Genomic DNA, 20,551 nt, shown 5'->3' on the forward strand with positions numbered 1-20,551 from the left:
TACTTGTCCTATGGGCCAGATGAAAGAGAGGGGAAGCAGCATCCATGTCCCAGGTAGGAATCTATCACCCCTCTTTTTCGTCTATATAGCCTTTTCTGGGTCTTAGTCATGCTTGTATAAAATAGTTAGCTGAAAATATCCATTTAGATAAAGGTGCCATAGCTTTTCAAGTACCAGTATTTCAGTTTGACTCAGTCAACCATTCATACTTGAATATTGCTCAGTTAAGTCACTTGCTTTTCTTCCAAATATGGACAGCATCACTCAGCCTGAAAGAATGGATACCATTTTGTGATGAATACACTAGATAATAGAACTAACTTTAAATCAGAAGAACACTGTATCAGAGCCAAGTCATACCAGTGGCAAGCTGTGATAAAAGGAAAAGTAGTTTTAAGTTCTGGTGTTTTAAGGAATAGAAAAAGGGATTTCTACAAAGTAAAAACAAAACAAAACCAAAAAATTCTCCAAAAGAATGTCAAAAATCAGTAAAGGGAAGCCTTATAAGCTTGGAAAGTTTGCCTAGTGTACACATACCCTATTTAATGCTACCATGACGTGCTAATTATAATCCTATTTATCTCAGAAGTATTTTCCCTAAGTGGCATTTATTTAGATCAACTAGAGTATTTTTATCCCAAGCTCTGAGTGCTGACTACACTTCTCAGTCAATGAGTTAGAATGACACACAATAATTGACGAAATTAGTCAATAAGTGTTATTGTACCACACCATGCATTTTCCTGCCAATGAGCACTCAACTGTACTTGCCTATTCTCAGTAGCTCATTGCCTACTATCTATTTTGTGCAAGATTCTTTCTGTAGCTTGTTTTGTGCTTTAACCATACTGCTAATGATGTACTGAATTCATAGTTTGAGTATTATTTGGGATGCTCAAACTCAAGTTTTAAGGCAGACTGAGGGAGCCTAAATAAGCAAGTAAAATTCTTTGAAGGGGATTATACATATCATTGCAGTCTCATGGTTACAGAATGAGCAATAGCTAAAATAATGGTGAAAGTGGAAGATAGGAACTACTGCTAACAGCTAATAGCCCAGTGGCATCTGGAAATCTGAAAAGAACAGGTTATTTACTGCCTGTGGACCTGTATCCTTCATAAAGGAACCTGAAATGTACAAGGTCCAGGGTTCAATCCTAGCCATTGCAAAAAAAGCTTCACAGTATTTTCAAACGCCTAATAAATGGGGTATGTGGGGGATGGGACCTAAGCCTAAACATAGAGTTCATGTATGTTGCATATTCATGTACACAGCCAGAAGCTAATTTTATCCAGTCTTTTTCATGAGTCTGCATTGTCACTATAACCTGTCATATCAGCATTGGTGTGGAACTTTTGACTTGTGCCATCATGTCCATGCTTTAAAAAGTTCTGGATTTTGGAGTACTTTGAATGTAATAGTTTTAACTAGATTTCTTCACTTAACAATATATGCATAGCTATAATATAAAAGCTATGGAGACTGGGTTAATAAACATTTTGTTTTGTAGCAATATGTAATTTATAAAGGTGATGTTATAAGCAATTCATATATGTATGATATTTGAAAATACATGACGGAAGGGAGGTTGGTGTAGTGGTGCACACTTTGGTCCTAGTTACTCAGGATGAATCAGGAGAAAAGCTCAAGCCCAGGAGTTTGAAGCTGGTTAGCAGAGAGTACAATCCTGTCTTAATTTCTTATTGATAAATGAACAAATGGATGGCAGATGGAATGGAACAGTCAAAGGAAGAAATTAAGGGAAAGTGAACTCATTTCATAATTTTGCCTGAAGCCAGGCCTACTTTCAACAAAATAACAAACAAACAAACAAATACTGGCTACCACACTATTTCTTAGGAACACATTTCATCTCTGGAAAACAATACGAGAAAACAGGAGCAGCCTCTAGAAGGAGAAAGACAGGAAAATTAATATTTACTAGACTCTTTCTTAGTGCTAGGCATTACTTTTTTCCTTCGATTTTCAATCCTCAGAAGGACCTTTGCATAGTATTATAAGAACTATTAAGAGAATCAATTTCCTACTAAACAGAAAACTGCTTTACACTATTCTTTGATGATTACCTTGACAGTTAATGGGCATTGAAGAAATTTGTTATGGAATTTGCCTCTAATGTGACAAGGCTAGTAATCTGGGCAAGAAACTGTTCTTGGACTGCTTAATGGTATGCTATATGAATTGGACACACAAAACCCACAGAAAAGTGACTGCTGAACTTTCCAAAAGATGGAATGGTCCTTCAGAGTTCCTGCTTCATGGAAGAAACTGCCAGACATTCTGCAGGACACAGAAGAAAGAAACTGACAAACTGCCGAGATAGGCTAACAGTCTTTCAGTTTTCCTGCTTCATGGAAAAGTCTGCCAGATACTATGGCCTGTAGGCTGAGGATGGATGCCCCAACAGTTACAGAAGAACTTTGGGTGACTGCCCAGGCAGTGAGATGTCTCTGTCAATTCTAGAGTTTTAGAAGTTGCTTCATTGCACTTCCTGTTTACTTAAGTAATATTATATCCTTTTGGGGTCCTTGATGGAGTTGAAGACAAATAGTTATAGTTTTCCTTAATTATGATAAAAGATAAATTAGATATAAAAATTTAGAATTACAAAGATAGGATAGATAATAGAGCATTTTCCTTAGTTTACCAAATATAAATGGACTAAATGTTGTAACTATAATTCTTGCTTAATAACTGTTTTGTATATGTAATTTTACTATGTTAAATTTAAAACCTTCCTTTAAAAAAAAAGACTTGCCAATTCTTCAGCATGGATCATGAAGACCATGGGGTTCTCTGGCCAGCTGAGAAATGACAGAAAGTCTGAAGTCTAGGAAGTTATCTTATTTTGGGGATGTTCTATCTTCTGTTATAAAGATAGTTTCTCTTCCATGTCCCACAGAAGTTAAAGTAAAAGTAACCCACTCTTATCACCAGAGAAGACAAAGGATACTGGGTAGAGTAAGTTGTGAGATAAATTAATTATAAATTAATAAATAAATTAATTAATATATGAAATTGATAAACCAACATATCTGGGGAGGGAGATGCTATCATTTGATCTGGTGCTGGGCAATTTATTTTAAACTGGGCAATTTTTCTTAATGTTATGAGACGCACAAAGGAAATAAAGAATGTTAGGTGAGTAAAGACAGGTAAGGCTTGACTCTTTAGGAAGAATAATGGCATTAAAACTTAGAGAAGATAGAAGAGAAGTGAATCTAAGACATGGCTGGGAGGCAGACTACAGAAAAAAAAAACACCAAACAGAAGAGAGGAATTAATGAGCAGTGAAGAAAAGAAAAATGCAGCCAAAAGGAAATGGTTTATCACAAATAGAATGGTATGCTTAAGATACACTGAAACTAACTCTGTGCATTAAATTCTGGGTGGAGATGTTGTATATTCAGGAGAACTTAGGCTCTTCTTTACGGGTATCATCTTAGGTATATGGATTTAACCATCTACATCTCACCTTCTCTCCCTTGTCTTTTGTTTACACCATTTTCCCATGAAAAAAAAATCTCATACCAAAATTGACATTTACTTTACAAAAATCCTACACCTAGTCTTAAACACTCATTTTATATATTATACAATTTACACTTGAAAAAATCTAATTATACAATACAGCTACTTAAAACTTGCTTAATTTTTTTAATTAAAGGTGAAAGGGTCAAAAATTGCTGCCAGGATTATAACAAAAATGCAGCAGTTCTTGGTACTCTTTCAGCTTTTTTCATCATTCCCTCTGATTTTTTTATTTTTGACCACAGGCTTAACTCTAGTTCAGGCTGGCCTGGTACCCCACATGTAGCCCATGCTTATTTTGACCTTGAGGCAACCTTCCTGCTTCAGTGTTGACATTAAGGGTATGAGCTGTGTTTGGCTTCCCTGATATGCCATCTAATGCTATCAATTTCTGACATTATTAGACATCCTATTTTATAACTTAGCAATCATAACATTAATTTCCGTAAATATTATATACTCTTTGTAACTACTGTGACTATGTGGAAATTGTTAATTTCCTAGTAGTCTAGCTGTATTTGTTTTTTCTTAAGCTTATTATTATTGCAGCTTTGTTTTAAAACTTGCTTTCCTTGTATCTATTTAAAATTCTTTCTGCTCTGCAATAGCTTCTTAAGTGAATTTTCAGCACTCAGACCTATTGGAGAATTCATCAGTTTTATATCGTTGGTGGTTTCCCTATCCTCTCTGCAGGTAGCATTCCTGGAACTGTGTGTCTCAGTCTGGATTCAGTCTTTAAGCCTACTGAATAAACTAGTTTTCTGAAGATTCATTTATTCATTATGACAGAAAGGTCCTTTCTTCAGCAGAATTGTAGTACTGGATACTTTGTGTCCTGAGTGCCATGTCTCTTTTTCTTCATTAACAACTCTCTAGAAACTTCCTCCAATAGGAAATGTCTAGAAATATATTGGTATTTTCACTATGCATTTTAAAGACATTATTCTTTCTCTTCTATCATGTAATAGAATTGTTATATCCAATCATGTATATGATCTTTTAAAGTCTCTTTTGAAAGTTCTTAGCAATAGGGCATAGTGTTACATATCTATAATCCCAGTTATATAGATGCTGGCCAAACCAAAACAAACAAAAAAGGGGAGGCTACCTTTATTCCTGTTGTTTTGGAATTTCATAAAAACATGACTATTTTTGAGATCAGGCCTTTTTGGTCTTTCTCCTACTAATAGTCTTCTTAGGACTTTTTAATCCAAAGACTTATCCTTACTTGGAGGAAAATGGTGCTATCATATTCTACTTAGTAAAAGAAAATGAGTACCATTATATGAGTATGAAAGAAAAATATGGCAATTAAAAGGCATCATTCCATTGGTTATAGCTACATTCTGATTTCAGAGATTAAAAGAAGCAAAAATATGTTTCTAATGGTGTTCTCCCTCTATTTCCTTCATCTCTTTCTTTAATTCTTATCACTTTGAATAAGGTGGGTCATTATATTCCAGGAGTTAGTTCCAGCTACTCAAGAGGCTGAGATAGGAGAATTGCCTGAGACAGGAGTTCAAAGTCAGCCTAGACAACCCTATATCAAAAAGAAGCACTAAATAGCATACAAATTTTGGGCCTAATCAGCAGGCATGATTTATTGCAGTCTGCCATGTTTGTAGCTCTATGCCACAACTCCACTTCCCACAGTTCCCGATTTCTTTTGTGGTTCCAGGGCTGTAAACAAGGCTTGCTTCGTGCTGGAGTATCCCTCTAAAATCACTTAGATTCTGGAACTTTCTACTGTTAGTCTTCCATCTGCCTTTCAATAATATGTCTTATGATTCAAATTATAGAAGCCTTCTGATTTAAAAAAATTCTGTTTCTTATTTACCTAATTGTTTTGGGTGATAATTTCCCCTAGGAGAAGAGGACCAAGGCAGCTTTGATTTGCCTTTAAAATGACAAGTATCTCTTAGACTCTTTTGTTCCTCTTACAACATAGTAGAGTACTTAGCAGCTAACAGACATGAAGATTTCAGCTCATCAATGATTCTAGTGGTTTAGATGCAAACTAAGCTGCTGTGAGTAGAAGATCCCAAAATACAAGGACTCACTCAAATAAGGTTAAGTGCCTACTTCATTTATCAAAGAGCAGTTCACAAGTAAGAAGGCAGTGTAGGGTGAAGAGCTCTCATTAGAACACTACATCATTAAAAGGCCCGGGTTTCTTTTTTCTTATTTTTATTTATCCTTTATATTGTCCTGGTGAAAACTGGCTTATCATAACTCTATATTCCAAACCATGAGAAACAGGTTAATCAACCTAGAATATGCCTACCAGTTAACAATCTTCATACATAAATTATCTCACAGTTCCTTGCCTAGTCAAATTTCAGATGAGACTCTCATCTGGGGCCAGCATCTTGACAGCAGTCTGTGAGAGTCTCTTAAACACAAACATTAGGCTAAGCTGTGTCCAGACTGTTGGCCTACAGAAACTGTAACTGATTAATACAGCATTTTAACCTTCACCATGTAAATTATTAGTAGTTGACAAAATGCAACCTTTTAATCATATTTTAAAGGTGAGTACAATTAAGTATAAAGCTAATATATATTTTGATAATCTTTTTAGATTTATTGTGTGTTTGTGTGAGGTGTATGTATGTGAGTATATATATGTGTGTGTGTGTGTGTGTGTGTGTGTGTGTGTGTGTGTGTATGTGCATGGATGTGTGTCAAGGATTGACAGTGCATATCTTCCTTTATTGCGTTCCACCTTTGTCTTTGAGACAGTGTCTCTCACTGAACCAGAAGCTCACTATTTCAGCTAGACTTCTGGGCCAGCAAGCTCCTAACCAAGAATCCACCTGTCTCTGCATCCCCCAGGGCTGGAGTTACTGGTTTGTTTCACCATGTACCTGAACTGTATGTGCGTTTCAGGGATCAAAACTCAGGCCTTCATGCTGGCACAGCAAACATTTTCCCCATTGAGCCACCTCATCAGCTGGATAGTCTTTTGGACTCAATTATATCAGAGAGATCCTGTTTGTACCTGATAACTAAACCCAATTCCATATTCACTAGACTGATCATCCACACTGCTGCTAATATCACACTTCTACACTCTTCCAAACTGTCTCTATGATGCAGCTCCTAGACGAAGTATTAGGAGTGCCATAAGCAAAAGTACAAGTCATATAATATCATATGCTTTCATTTTAGACTACAGAAACAATAAAATGTGGAGGTTTTCCTTCTAAAAAGAATCGTTACACAAAGCAAAACAAGTTAAATGCTAATACTGATCAGTTTTCTATCTGTTTATATGTCAAAATATACACTATAGACCATGATATAAAATACCTTGAATGGTTTGAGAGGAGCGGGAATCTAGACAAAATCTGTGGGTTTCTGCATACAGGGAATTAAGAAATACTTACTAGAAACCAATTGGACACTAAAGATCAATGAATAAGCCATATTTGGCCACTATTTCATGAAGTTTACACTTTAACAGGGAATACAGACAAGTAAATAAATAAAGGGATATGGTGTGGTATTTGCATTAAGATATACAGACTACTATGGCTGGACAAGGCAAAATGCTTAAGTCAAAATGCTAGTTGTGTCAGGAAGATGTCTCAGCTAAAATGATATCTAAACCTGAACCTTGGAGATGATTAGGTTAAATAGAAGGGGATGGGTAGTTAAGAACCACAGGAAAAGAAATAGCTGTGAAAGGGCAGAAGCAAAAGAGAAGCTGACATATCTGAATGAGTGGACTCTGAGTAGACGACAGAGTAGTGTGGCCAGAGAGGATGTGAAGACAAGTGGGGAAAGGCCTTATTTATTATTATACAGGATACTACAGGCAGGTCATACTGCAGAGTTTAGCCCTTATTTAAAGGAAGCACAAAACTATTGAAGGGCTTTAAGCAGAAGAATAAAATAATCTCATTCTTATATAACTCATATAGTATTTATAACTATTTGACTTCTGAAAAACTAACTTTTGCAACATGTTTTTTAAAAGCCAATAGAAACATGTAACTAGGCAGGCATGATGGTACATGCCTATAATTCCATCACTTGGGAGGTAAAGGCAAGAAGATAAAGAATTCAAGGATATTTTTAGCTACCCAGAGAGATTGAAGCCACAATTCTAATTAAATGTCCAAATACATTTTTAGGAGTAACTGAAAAACTGAATGTAAGATCATTGGAAAATTAAATGCATAATATTGTAATTTTTAAAAAAGAGGTCTTGCCTTGCATGTACTAAAAATATGGGACAAACACAATAGCTGAAAAAGTATATAAGACCAAAATACTCAGGAAGGATTGTAGTTAAATTGTATCCTTCAAACAAATATGTTTGCGTTCAAGTCTTGTTATCTATGAATATAGCCATATTTTAAATTAGGATCTTTGCAAAGTCATATAAATCAGGTTATACTTTATAAGGCAGTTCCTAATCCAATGACCAGAATTCTTATGAGGAGGGAATTTTGGACAGAGACAAAGACAGCAATTACACCATGTAGTGGCTGAGAATGATACTGGAATGGTATGTCTACATGACAATGTATAGGACTGCTGGCACACAAGAAGCTAGAATAGGAAAGGAAGGATCCTACCTTGGAGCTTCTAGGGATAGGCAGTATTGTGGAAACTTTGACATCAAACTTTTGACTTCTCAAATTCAGAGAATCAATTTCTATTTTTTAAAGCTTTGCAGTTTGTGCTAATTTGCTATACCAACTCTCAAAAACTTACATAGCATGTAAAAGACAAATTAAATATAATAAAAAAGGTATCTTAAATGGGTAAAGAATGGATTTTATTAATTAAATAAATAGGGTTTAGGACAACAGGCTACCAAGTAAAGTAAAATACAAACATCATACCACAAATTAAAATACCAAGTGGATAACAGATTTAAATGCAAAACCAGAAAAATATAAAACTAATTACCAACACAACAAAAATCAAAAAATCACTAGGTCAAAATATAAGAGTTTGTTTTAATAAGAGGGATAGGTATTCTAGCCAGAACATGAAATTCAGAAGCCAGGTATGCTAATTTAAAAATAAAACTTATGTGTATATTTAATACAGGAATAAAATCAGTGTCTTAAAAAACTGTATAAAATGTCTGGAAGATTAATAACGGACATGGGGTTAATGTTCAGAATATATTCAGAGACACAGAAACCAAAATGGATGTAAATTATCCAAAAGAAGTTTATGCTAAACATAAAACATGAAGACCAACAATATTTAGATACTTAATCTAATAATCAGATAAAATGTAAACTAAAATGAGAAAGTATTAAATATTTCAAGTGGTTCATAAAGACTGTTTTCTGATAACATTCCACTGTGGGATAGGAAATTATCAAACACTTACTCTCACATGCTGAAACTTTATCAACAGTTTTGAAAGACCAGTATTGTCTATTGAAATTTAAATGTTCATACCTCTTGGTTCAAATGCAACCTTTTCTGTAGTCTACTGAAATGTAAGTTTATAAAACTAAATAGTGGAAATTTTTCATTAAATATAAAATATATACAGAATAGAATAGCATGTAACCATTGTCAAAAGATGTAACTATTTAAAAAAGAGGTAACATCTGTTTATGTTACAAAAATGTTCAAGACATATCAGTGAAAAGAGCAAGTTGCAAAATAACTGTCATATGTATAGACTAACAAAATTATAGCTGAGCTGCAGACAATGGACAGTTATCCTGGGTAGACCAGGAAAAACTTACTAATTCATTTATACATACTTAATACTGAGTACTTAATGTGCGACACATTCTAGGTGCTGGGGATTCAATATTTAACAACAGTTAAAAAGGAAGTGAATGGTCAATAATTCACTTTCTATGTTAACTGTTTCTTGAAAAGTATGACCTTAATGTGTGTGTGCATATAAATGAATTAATTCTTTCTCCCTCTCTCTCTGAGACAGAGTCTACGTAGCTCATGCTGGCCTGGAACTTATTACTAATCTAGCTGGTATCAGGCATGTGATTCTATTGCCTCAATTTTCTGAAGTCTTATTATAGGCTTGTGCTACCAGACCCAGCTTTGTAATTCTTTTAACGCAAATCTTCAACAGTATTTAGAAAGGTGACACTGGCATACTGTTGTGTGATATCGTGATTGCATTCTGACCCTTCTGAGACTGACAAAGTTTATTTTGAATCACAAGGTAGAGGAGCTAGCTACTAGCTGACCAAAATTAACCATAAAGGTGTTGGAGGCCTGAGGACTGATAGACACAGAAAGTAGTAAGGCATGGTTGAGAGAGGGTCTTGGCCCTTTTAGATGGAGGAATGAAAGAGATAGGCGCTCACTGGTCGCTTCTCCATTCCTTCTCTTATCATTCAGAGATATCTGATTCCCAAAGTTTTATTGCTAAAAATAATTATATAAACACATCAGCATATTTTGGTAAAACTAATGTGAAAGCATCAACAAGTGCCTTATATAGTAAAACGATTGCTTTGTTTAATTTAAAATTAATAATTTTACGTTTTGTTTGTCTCTGTCCTTTATAACACACATTTTACTTACAGTTTGTGGATTAATCTCCTCCTCTCCCATAGGTTCATCCATAATTTGCTGTCCATTCTGTGAAAAGCACAGCAAGTAGAAAGTTACCAAAATAGATTTCACATCAAAATTATATGAAGACAGACAAAAAGAAAATAAAGCAACAAAACTACCAACCCATCATCTAGAATATCCTAAAGAGCTTCAGTGAAGTAGAACCACCATCTAAGAATGCAGGGACAACTTTGCAACAAGTTGTGTTTCAGAAGTTCATAGGTAATTTAATTATTTGAAATTATCTGAGCATTTTTCCAGGGAACTAATAAACGCTGACTACCTTTCCAGGTGAGCTCTTATGCGTCCTAGGTTAATGCATTACAAATGGTCTTAGTCAAGCCTTATCTAACATCACTTATAATACTTTGTACAAAGAACACATTCTAAACTCAGTACCATTAATAATTAATCAGGAAAACTGATTAATTATTGTAGAGAAAACTAAGCTCAATCTCTACATCAAAGTAAGTTCCAGATGGACTAAACATTTAAATGTCAAAAGTAAAACTAAGCAAGTATTAGAATATGGGTGAGTAAAAGTTGTAAGAAGAGAAATCATAAAGAAGTAAGTGACATTTGTATCCATAAAAGTTATACCAGACACAAAGAATTACAAAAGACAAATTGATTACAAAAAACTAAAGCAACATGACAAAAAGTTGGTATCCTTGATACATAAAGATCTTTGTTTTACAAACCTGTAAGAAAAAAGGATGAACCTCAACAGAAATGAGCAATAAGGGAAAAAAGAATTCAGCCTTAGTGCCAGTCATAGAAATGCATTTAACCCAAAGATACCTTTGCCTTCCAAATCAGTAATAGCTTACAAGAACCTGACACTAATACTCAGTGGGCATGGGGAAAAGCATTCTGGGTTTACTGGTGGAGAAAGTGTAAATCAGCACTCTTTTAGGAAGACAATTTGAGTCTATTAAAAACAAACAATTATCACACATAAAATTTTAGTATCCCATCCATTCTACTTCTTTTAAAATAGACAAGTGTACAAAGATGTATATACAAAATGCTCACCATAATTATTTTTTCCAAAAAGAACTCCAAATTGGAAACCTAAATTCCTAACAATAGAAAACTAGTTAAATATAGTATGATGCATCTATATAACGGAATACTATGTGGTCATTAAAATAATGATAAAGATGTAAATTCATTGACATGGAAAGACAGTCACATATAATAAGTGAAAAAGCAGTTTACAAAACAATATGGATTATAACAAACCCATTTTAAACAAATATATACATGTCTTAATGTATATATTTGTATGGGGAAACACTCTGGAAGGATATACACCAAAATGTCAACAGTGGCTATCTCCAAATGGCAGAATTTCAGATGACTTAAACTTTAATTTTGCTTACTTGAATTTTGTAATATATCTATAGTATCTACAATAAGTATGTATTATTTGTGTACCTGAAAAAAAAAACAGTAGGGAGTGGTAACCCATGTTTATAGTCCCAGAACCGGGGATCTTGAATCAGGAGGTCTATATGTTTGAGACCAGCAAGTTCATATCTCAAAGAAACAAAAATAAAACAAAACAATGGAACTTAGGAATACAAAGGGTCTTCTTTTATTCCCTCAGTGGACAAAAGCTTTCTAACTCTTTGTGATTCAACAAATATACCAGGATCTAAGTTAACCATTTTTAGAGCATTATAAGTGGGGAAATAATAAAAGGCAGCCCACAACATCACATAAGGCAGTTTCTTTGAATTTAAATCCCTGTCTCTCTTCTCTCCCCAGCTCTATTTATCATTCATTCATTCATTCTTCATTTGTTCATTTATTCATGCTATGTTCTAGGTACTGACCTGAAGATAAATGTAAACATGTCTTTCATCCTAAAATGTCTACTGACTTTTAAACCAAGGGGCACCTGCATTCCTAGGTGTAGAGGCTGTCTATACTAAATAACACAAAAGATAAAACTGGTGCCAAAATGCAGGAAAGTAGGGGTGGGGAGCATATGTAAATAAAATCTTAATTTCCTGACACACTTTCCCATTTCTGTGGCAAGGCCATCCAAACTATCTTCAAGACATGCCTTTTGTGCTCTCGGAACTCCTTCAGCCAATAGCTTTTAAGATACCAGCCCACTTTGGATGTGGTCTCATGTACTATAAATGCAGATGAAAAGCATATGTGGGACTCTTGGTTTCTGGATTTGGTTTCAGTTCCCAGTGCATGCAGAAGAGTATGGATCACTACTATTTCTGTTAGTTTATTCCCATATAAATAAACCTTTGTAATACTCTGGAAAAAAAACAAAGACATGCCTTTCTTCTACAAGATATAATTTTTTATTTGACTGACTCCTGATTGTTTTTAATCCAATCCAGGAACTCCAAGGAAACCTTAATCTAGTTCTTAAGAATACTGAGTTGGAGTCAAGTGTGTAGGTTAGAAATCCTGTTTTCATAATAGCAGTGATGAAGCCTTGGGCAAGTTATTCAAATCACGCAAGGTTTAGTTTTTGTACACAGAAAGTAACAAATAAGAGAGTAGTACTATTCAGAGAATTGTGAAGATGAAAGATAAATACATGAAAACCTAATCTGAGTATCTGGCATTTAGTGAACAATAAGATTAGTTATTTTTATCATGTCCAGATCTATGGCTGACCAGCCTGCCATCTTTCCCTGTAATTCCTCTCTTAGAGAATGCCACCATCTAATAATAATATTTACCTCTCTCTAGTATTTGGATTTTAGAACTCTTCATCTAACTGGAGGCACATTTATATTTCCCATGGGAATAGGATTTCAAAACCATCAGCTCTTTGTAAGTTTCAATGCATGCAAAGCAACCATTACAATTAGATTTTTACTTTTAAGGTCAGCTGGTACAATATGAACAGCACTGAACTTGGAACTGGTAGACAGGTAGTACTGACATAGAGACATGGCACTCACTTAAGTCTTATGATTTGGGGAAATTGGACTTCCTTTGAACCTATCATTTTCTCTGTTAAAATAGAGATTATTTGCCCTGTCTACTCAAGAGGTTATTATTCAGCTCAAAATTGAGATGATTCATAACAAAGCATTTTGTTAGTTAACTACCAATGTAAAGTACTATTAAGATGAAATAGTTTCATAAGGATAAAATGATACAACAAAAAATCCTGTTGATAATCAGAAAGATATCTCAAAAGTCTTCTGTTCCAACCACAATAATCTATTTAAATTCTTTCTACTCTGTTTTTTACCTATGTTAAAATGCTATCAGGACAGGAATGTAGTCTTATCAGGTAGCCCACTATTAGACTACCTCTGAAAAAAACACTGCCTACTAGACATAATTCCTCATTGTACAGCAATTTTTCTCACTCACAAATACTACTTTAAGAAGATATTTAATAAATGAAGACTAAGTTGCCTCTAGATTACCTGCAAAGACATAGGAAGTAAATCTTCACTCGTGATTATAATGTGCCCAAGTCTTATCTTTTACAGATAACTAAAGTTTATACAAATATTTAAGACAGATGAGGCTTCTGATCCTACTTGCTGAACATATTCTTGATTCATCTTAAAGAGTAGTAGTATGTTAAAACACATTCAATCAACATTCCAACTATGGTTTTAAAATGCAGACATGTGGGCATATCACCTCCCTTTCCTAGATAATAAACTTTCATTGATGTTGTTCACATTTGCAAAATTTTGGGTAGGCCTCCACATACTGTTGACACACACTAATTTTTCTGTTGGTTCAGCCCTTGTTTTTTAAAGGAAGTACTTATTTTATTAGTTATATTTATCTGTATCACTGTATGTGGGTATGTGCATATATACGCAGATACCAATGGAGGTCAGAGGGGTTGTATCTCCTGAATTACAGACAGTTGTGAGTCACCTAACATGGGTGCTGGGAACTGAATTTGGGTCCTCTGCAAGAAACAATTCTCTAAACTACTGATCTAGTTCTCTAGTCTCAACATTTATTTAGTTTGTTTTTGGTGGGGTTTACATGTACCATACATAGTGTGTGTATGAAGATCAGAGGCAACCTGAAGGAATGGATTCACTTCTACTATGTGAATCCCAGGGACTGAACTAAGGTCATCAAGCTTCCAAGTTATCTTTATGTGAAAAACTATCTAGAGCCCATTCCTACTTTTTTTTTTACATACAGTACAACTTATTATACGTCAGTAATATGTTGGGGCATACCCAAGATAATGCATCTTTCATCTTGTAACTGTTGTTACTTATTCCCACAGAAAAAGTCTTACTTAAAAATTTTTGATTCATCTTTTCCCACCTATGGTCTTATTGCTACAGTTTCTATTTGTTGGAACAGAAAACCTGTAAACCACTTCACTATTTTCAGCTTCAAGTCGGTCACAAATTTGGACAATGCATTATCTTTTCTGAAATATTTAGCTAATTAACACTTTAAGTAAACATTATAAGAAACAATTGAAATGAAACATGACCCCAAAGGTATCCTATTCTGTAGTGTAGGCAAGTAATCCACTTCTTGCTAAATTTAGGGAAGATTCACCTTTGAACTTCATTATTAAAATAGGAAAATAGAAATGCCAATGTTATCCTACATACCAACTTTACAAACCTTTTTTTTTATTTCAATGAACTTTTGGTATTATTCATCAAAATAAGGATCCAAGTATGATTAGAAATGAATGTAATGTTATGTTTGCAATTAAGAACTTTATTACCTCTTTGAAAACTGACCTTTGGTTATCACTAGAGACTAACAGATGACCAGTCTGACTCGATGCTGCACTTTCTATAGTTTCTAAAGCTAGAGGGATAGGATCTACTAAACAAGAAAACAGATTTTTCTAATTATAAGACAAATACAAAAGGTGTACACTGAGGTTGGTCAGTATTACTTTTAAACCCTAGCTATATCCCATACTGGTACAGTTACCTGAACTTTGGGTAAGTTAATTAAAAATTAAAGCTGCAGTTTGTCCGCTCGTAAGATGTATAATATAATTATGTATGTTATAATGTTGACCTTGGAGGATATTGAATTAGAAGGGTCCATTACAGGACCATAAATGCTACACATTTTCTCTTTTGCCTCAAATGATGGGGAAATGTTTCCATTTCTGCAGATAACTTCTAAAGATGTTATGCCGTGAAGAACAGGAGAGATGTCTTTCTCTCCACTCACGGCAGTCAATTTCCTGCCAAGCAGGATAGAAGAAATCATTCATGTGTGTGCTATTTTTCTGTACAATGTGGCTGAGTAAGTATGAAAAATAGTTTTAAAGTGAGGCAAATGTATTTATCCTCTCTCATCCTACCAAAATGCCTGCCAGCCAAAAAAGCCGTAGAGCTTGGCAGATTGTACATATGCAAATACGATGTGAAATACTGGAAAAGGTTAGGAAATGCTAATCATGCTTTACTTTGTTACTTTGAAATGTGTAAAAAGTCACAAATTGTATTAACCTACAATATGGGTCTGATCAGAACAAATCAGATAAAGGACTGTTCGCTTCAGTGTCAGCAGGAGTTGTTTTCAAAACAACTTTCTATGTTATACACAGGGATCACTAAAGATTGTTTTTAAGGTGCAAGGGCTGACAATTCAATCAGTAATTCTAAACTGAAGTTTCAATACCTCTAGAGTATTCCCAAGTATTTTAAGGGAAATGCTGACACATTAAAAATAAGACTATTTTCTTAATTAAAAATGCTTCACTTTCAGTAACCCTATTATGGAAATTATTTTGGTATAATCCCTGTTACACCATATATTCACAGGGTATAACCTGGTCTCCTTGGGGAAAAAATGTAAGGTAAGTTTTAAAAAATTCTTTGACTTTCTAACAGGAGGTCATCTGGAAGAAGTGTATTAGGACTGAGAAGTGATCTGTGATAGACAAAATTTGACTTTTTCCTTTGTAGGACATACCAACTACTTTCACTCTCTTCCCAAAAATGAAATGCACATTAGAACACTGGGATAAAAGGATTATTCATAGAGAATTAACAGTCTAAAGTAATAGGAAAGGAAGAAAAAAGGGGGTCTGAAGCCATAGTATATTATACAGAGACCCAAGTTGCAGGAAGGAGCAAGGACCACCACACTTAAGAAAACAATAATCCCCAAACAAAACACCCTCACATTTCCACAAATACATCTGCCTTCCAAACTCCCTGATCCTAGCAGTGGCTTTTCTGTTGAAAGTTTATGGAGCAGAAGTTTCATCATAAATGTGCTGTGCATGAGGCAGCAGAAACCTCTTTCCAACTTTGGTCAAGATACCATTGTACTGTTCAGAATCCAAAGAAGCTTCTTATGCAATCACATTGAAACAATAAGAAACAAGCATTTTATATTCTTAATAAGGAATGTATATAATCCTTACCAATGTGACAGGATTAAGAATCAGCTCCTCATTTATCCTAAGGAAATATCAGAGATGTGCATAAAGACTTATGTACAGTGATATTCATTATACTTTAAAATAGAAAACAATCTAAATGACCAACAGGGGACTAGTTAAATAAATCACAATACATCTATTCATATGTAGGAACACTATGAAATGGTTAAAATCAGGGCCTAATAAAAAATTAAAGATGCAAAATATGCCTGCAATATATTACATTTGAAAGGATATAGAGCTGTAAGTATGATCCCAATTCTGTACCCTCCCTCCCAGCATGGGAGCATTTAGCTAGCAAAACATAAAATCTTATCAGCGATTACCTGGGCCATAGGATATTCTTCTTGGTATTGTCTTTTCAAAATTATTTTCATTTATTTTTAATTTTTTAAAGAGAAAAGGCAATAAATGTAATTAGAAATATTGGTTTATTTTCTAGTTACAGTGCTGTTATGTCTGCTTTATTAGCTCTGTCTTGCTACCAAAAACCTGCTGGTAACCAGGACTGCTCTATTTTCTAGACTAAGTTTGTGTGACCTCTGGCTTGTTATCTACACTATTAAGTTTATGAGGGCCCTTTCTTAAGATTTTATTTAGTTGTTTTTTTTTTCTTGATTCTGTAGTTGTGGCCTCAGAAAATTAGGTTTAGGCCTAGATCCACCTCATGTTTTTTTCAAGTGTACCTCTAAGGGAAATTCTGTTTATGAAACAAGTTATGTTGGGAATAAAGAAATGAAAACACAGTAGCAAAAATTAAGTCTGTATTGTGAATAGCAAGTATCAGAACACACACTGCAGAAAACAGAATCCATGCCACAAAGGACAAACTTGAGTAAATGAAAAAAAAGAAAGAATTTAAAAACTATGGAAGACAGACAGAAATAATCTATGAATAACAATGTTCCTTAGAAAAAAAACAGAGCAGATTAATCAATCAAAAGTATAAGAAAACTTTCCAGTTCTGAAAAAAATACCTGAGACTGCAGACTGAGAAGGTTCAACAGAGATCATCAACACCAAGACATGTCCTGGCAAATGTTTTTAAATTTCAAGGATAAAGATATAATCGTATAAGCATACAAGCAGAAAAAATAGGTTATTTCAAAGGTACTAAATCAAATTGACCTCAGATTTTTCCTCACAACAAAATGCCAGAAGACGATGAAGTAATGACCTACAGAGAGTTAAAAGGGAACAGTTCAGATCTAAGGATTTCATACCTCACCCTAGTTTTTCAAGTTCAAAGGTCATAGAAAATTATTTTTACACCTGCAAAGTCTGATAAAATGTTACCATCTTGGTAGCATCTTTTAAAAATAAACTGTTCAAAGGTACACTCTAGAAAACCATAAAAAGAATAAAGAGCTCAAGAATATGAGAAGTAACATCTGTAGACACCAAGTTAATATCCAGGAATAATTGACTAATTTAACTATAAGTATATAAACAATATAAAAGAAATTTTATAGAGTTGAGATTTATAACCTTGGACTAAATTAATGAATTCAAAAGAAGTAGCAGGGGAAGAAGAAATTCTCCATCCTTCCTTAAAGTAGATTTAACAACCGTTTTTTTTTTTGCTTTGTAACTAAAAAGTTTTGAAAAAAACCACACAATAATAAAAATAAATATTACAGTTTGAATCACTAAAGAATATGCTATGAGGTTGATACACCTGATAGTCCTTTATGCTGACATCATATTCAATCCTAAGAATATGAGGTAAGTATTAATTACCCGTATTTCACAGCTGAGGAAGATAAAGCTTGGCAAATAAATTAGTGAGTGGCAGAAACAAGACCCAAACACAAGTATTTTTAGCTCAGTAAGTCCTTCTAGCTTGCACAATTGTCTCAAAGAAAACATTTCATATGGAAGAAGATAAAAATCTCAAGGAAATAATACAAAATGGCAGCAACTGTTGTGAAGGCGATATAAGAAATGTCAAGTGTCTAATAAAACAAAGTGACTAGCATTTGATGCTATTGGAGCCTTTTGTTTCAACTGCTAGAGGCAGTATCTAGGACCTCACACAAGCTAGACAAATATTCTACGACCAGGCTGTTATCTGTAGTTATCTTCTGTTGGGAGACGGTCTCATTAAGTTTCCAGGCCTGGGCTTGAACCCATTCTACAGCTTGGACAAGCTTTGTACTTTCAATCCTCCTCCTGCCCCAGCCTCCCAAGCAGCTGGGCTTACAGATTTGAACCATCAGCCCCAGAATTATTTTCATGTGTGTTAACAGTATGACAGTTAAGTGTTTTAAGTCTTTATTTTTTAAGAAATACAATACAAATATTTACATTGGAGTTGATTCATCTAGGATTAGCTTCAAAATAATTCACTGGAGATGGAGCAAATATGTGTAGGGTAGTGTGTGGGAGGGAAACAGTAAGAATAAAATAGTGGGTTGTGAGTTGTTAACTTTTGAGGCTTTATTCTTAGAAAATGGTGCTTGTTCATGTTTTCACTGTCCTGTGTGTAAAATGTTTCACACTAAAAACTTGAGTAGGCTTACATTTTTTAAGGAGGAAAAAAATCTATAATGTACTGTCCAAGAAAAAGGTCAGTATAGAAAACCATACAGAAAGAGAAAGCATGCAACCCAGGCCTTCATTCATGCTAGGCAAGTGTTTTAACACAACCGCATCATCTCCAAGCTCTTCTATGTACAATTAACATATACATTTTTAACAAAAATGGAAGCAAGTGTTTGTAATATTAATGCTAAACATAAAATCTAAGACAACCTGTAAGGTGATCACAAAGGACTAAAGATACCCATACTGAGTGCATAGTAATAATGGTTGCTATCAATTACTGAGCTCTTGACTGCTAGGGAAACACTAAGCATTATTATCTCTGATGCTTCTACCAACATCAAGAGACATTGTCATCAATTTACAAATGAAAAAATTAAGCCAACATGAATTCATCAATATTTTTTTGTGTAGTCTCAGCAAAATGCCTGGCACATAGTACGTGACCAATAAATACTTGGTGAACATATGAAAAAGTCCAATAACCTGTCCAAGGATAAAAGTAGGGCCCATATTTAGACTCAAATTTAACCCTCTGTTCTTTAATCACAAGTACTATTTTTTTTTAATTTTATTTTAATTTTGTGTGCATTGGTGTTTGCCTGTATGTGTGAGGGTGTAGATCCTCTGGAACTGGAGTTGCAGACAGTTGTGAGCTGTCATGTGGGTGCTGGGAATTGAACTTGGGTCCCCTGGAAGAGCAACCAGTGCTCTTAACCACTGAGCCATTTCCCCACTCATCACAAATAATATTTTAATAATGCTCCATTATAGCAAGAATACAGATAATTCCTTCTGTGTATGTTTATTTTTCAGATTTTACGTAATCACCACATGTTGTTTTTTAGATACAAAAATAATCAAATAGTATGTAAAAGTGCTGAACATTTAGTCACAGATATAAATAAACCACAACACAAAAGCAGATGTATTAGGACTATAACATGAAATAAATGGAAACAAGGGAGATAGGAAAACTTTAAGATGGAGTATCAACTAACATAAAAATACAACAAGGGCAAATTGTTAAAATTTATACTAGGATAAATAAATATTACATTTTCAAAGAAAATAAAGTATAAAAAGATTAAAGACTCAAGTAGCCATTAAAAACTGTGTTCAAAGCCATGAATTTAAAAATATTTACCTACCCCTGGACCCAGCAATACCACTCTTGGGAATATACCCAAGAAATGCCCTATCATATGACAAAAGCATTTGTTCAACTATGTTCATAGCAGTATTATTTGTAATAGCCAGAACCTGGAAACAACCTAGATGCCCTTCAATGGAAGAATGGATGAAGAAAGTATGGAATATCTACACATTAGAGTACTACTCAGCGGTAAAAAACAATGACTTCTCGAATTTTGCATGCAAATGGATGGAAATAGAAAACACTATCCTGAGTGAGGTATCCCAGACCCAAAAAGATGAACATGGGATGTACTCACTCATAATTGGTTTCTAGCCATAAATAAGGG

The 20,551-nt window shown here is 34.3% G+C and overlaps 1 protein-coding gene across 1 annotated transcript in view; it reads right to left on the minus strand.

The window, feature by feature from the left end:
- LOC121441298 (ribosomal protein S6 kinase alpha-3-like) overlaps positions 1-20,551 on the minus strand; it is a 140,654-nt gene that overhangs the window by 89,043 nt on the left and 31,060 nt on the right. The window contains exon 2 of the mRNA XM_041642436.1: positions 10,091-10,147. Coding sequence (XP_041498370.1) covers positions 10,091-10,147 — 57 coding nt within the window. The remainder of the gene's footprint in view (positions 1-10,090; positions 10,148-20,551) is intronic.

The sequence above is a fragment of the Microtus oregoni genome, unplaced genomic scaffold, assembly GCF_018167655.1.
Source record: "Microtus oregoni isolate MIOR12 unplaced genomic scaffold, Mior012 000074F_ref0000038, whole genome shotgun sequence".
NCBI classification, from domain to species: Eukaryota; Metazoa; Chordata; class Mammalia; order Rodentia; family Cricetidae; genus Microtus; species Microtus oregoni.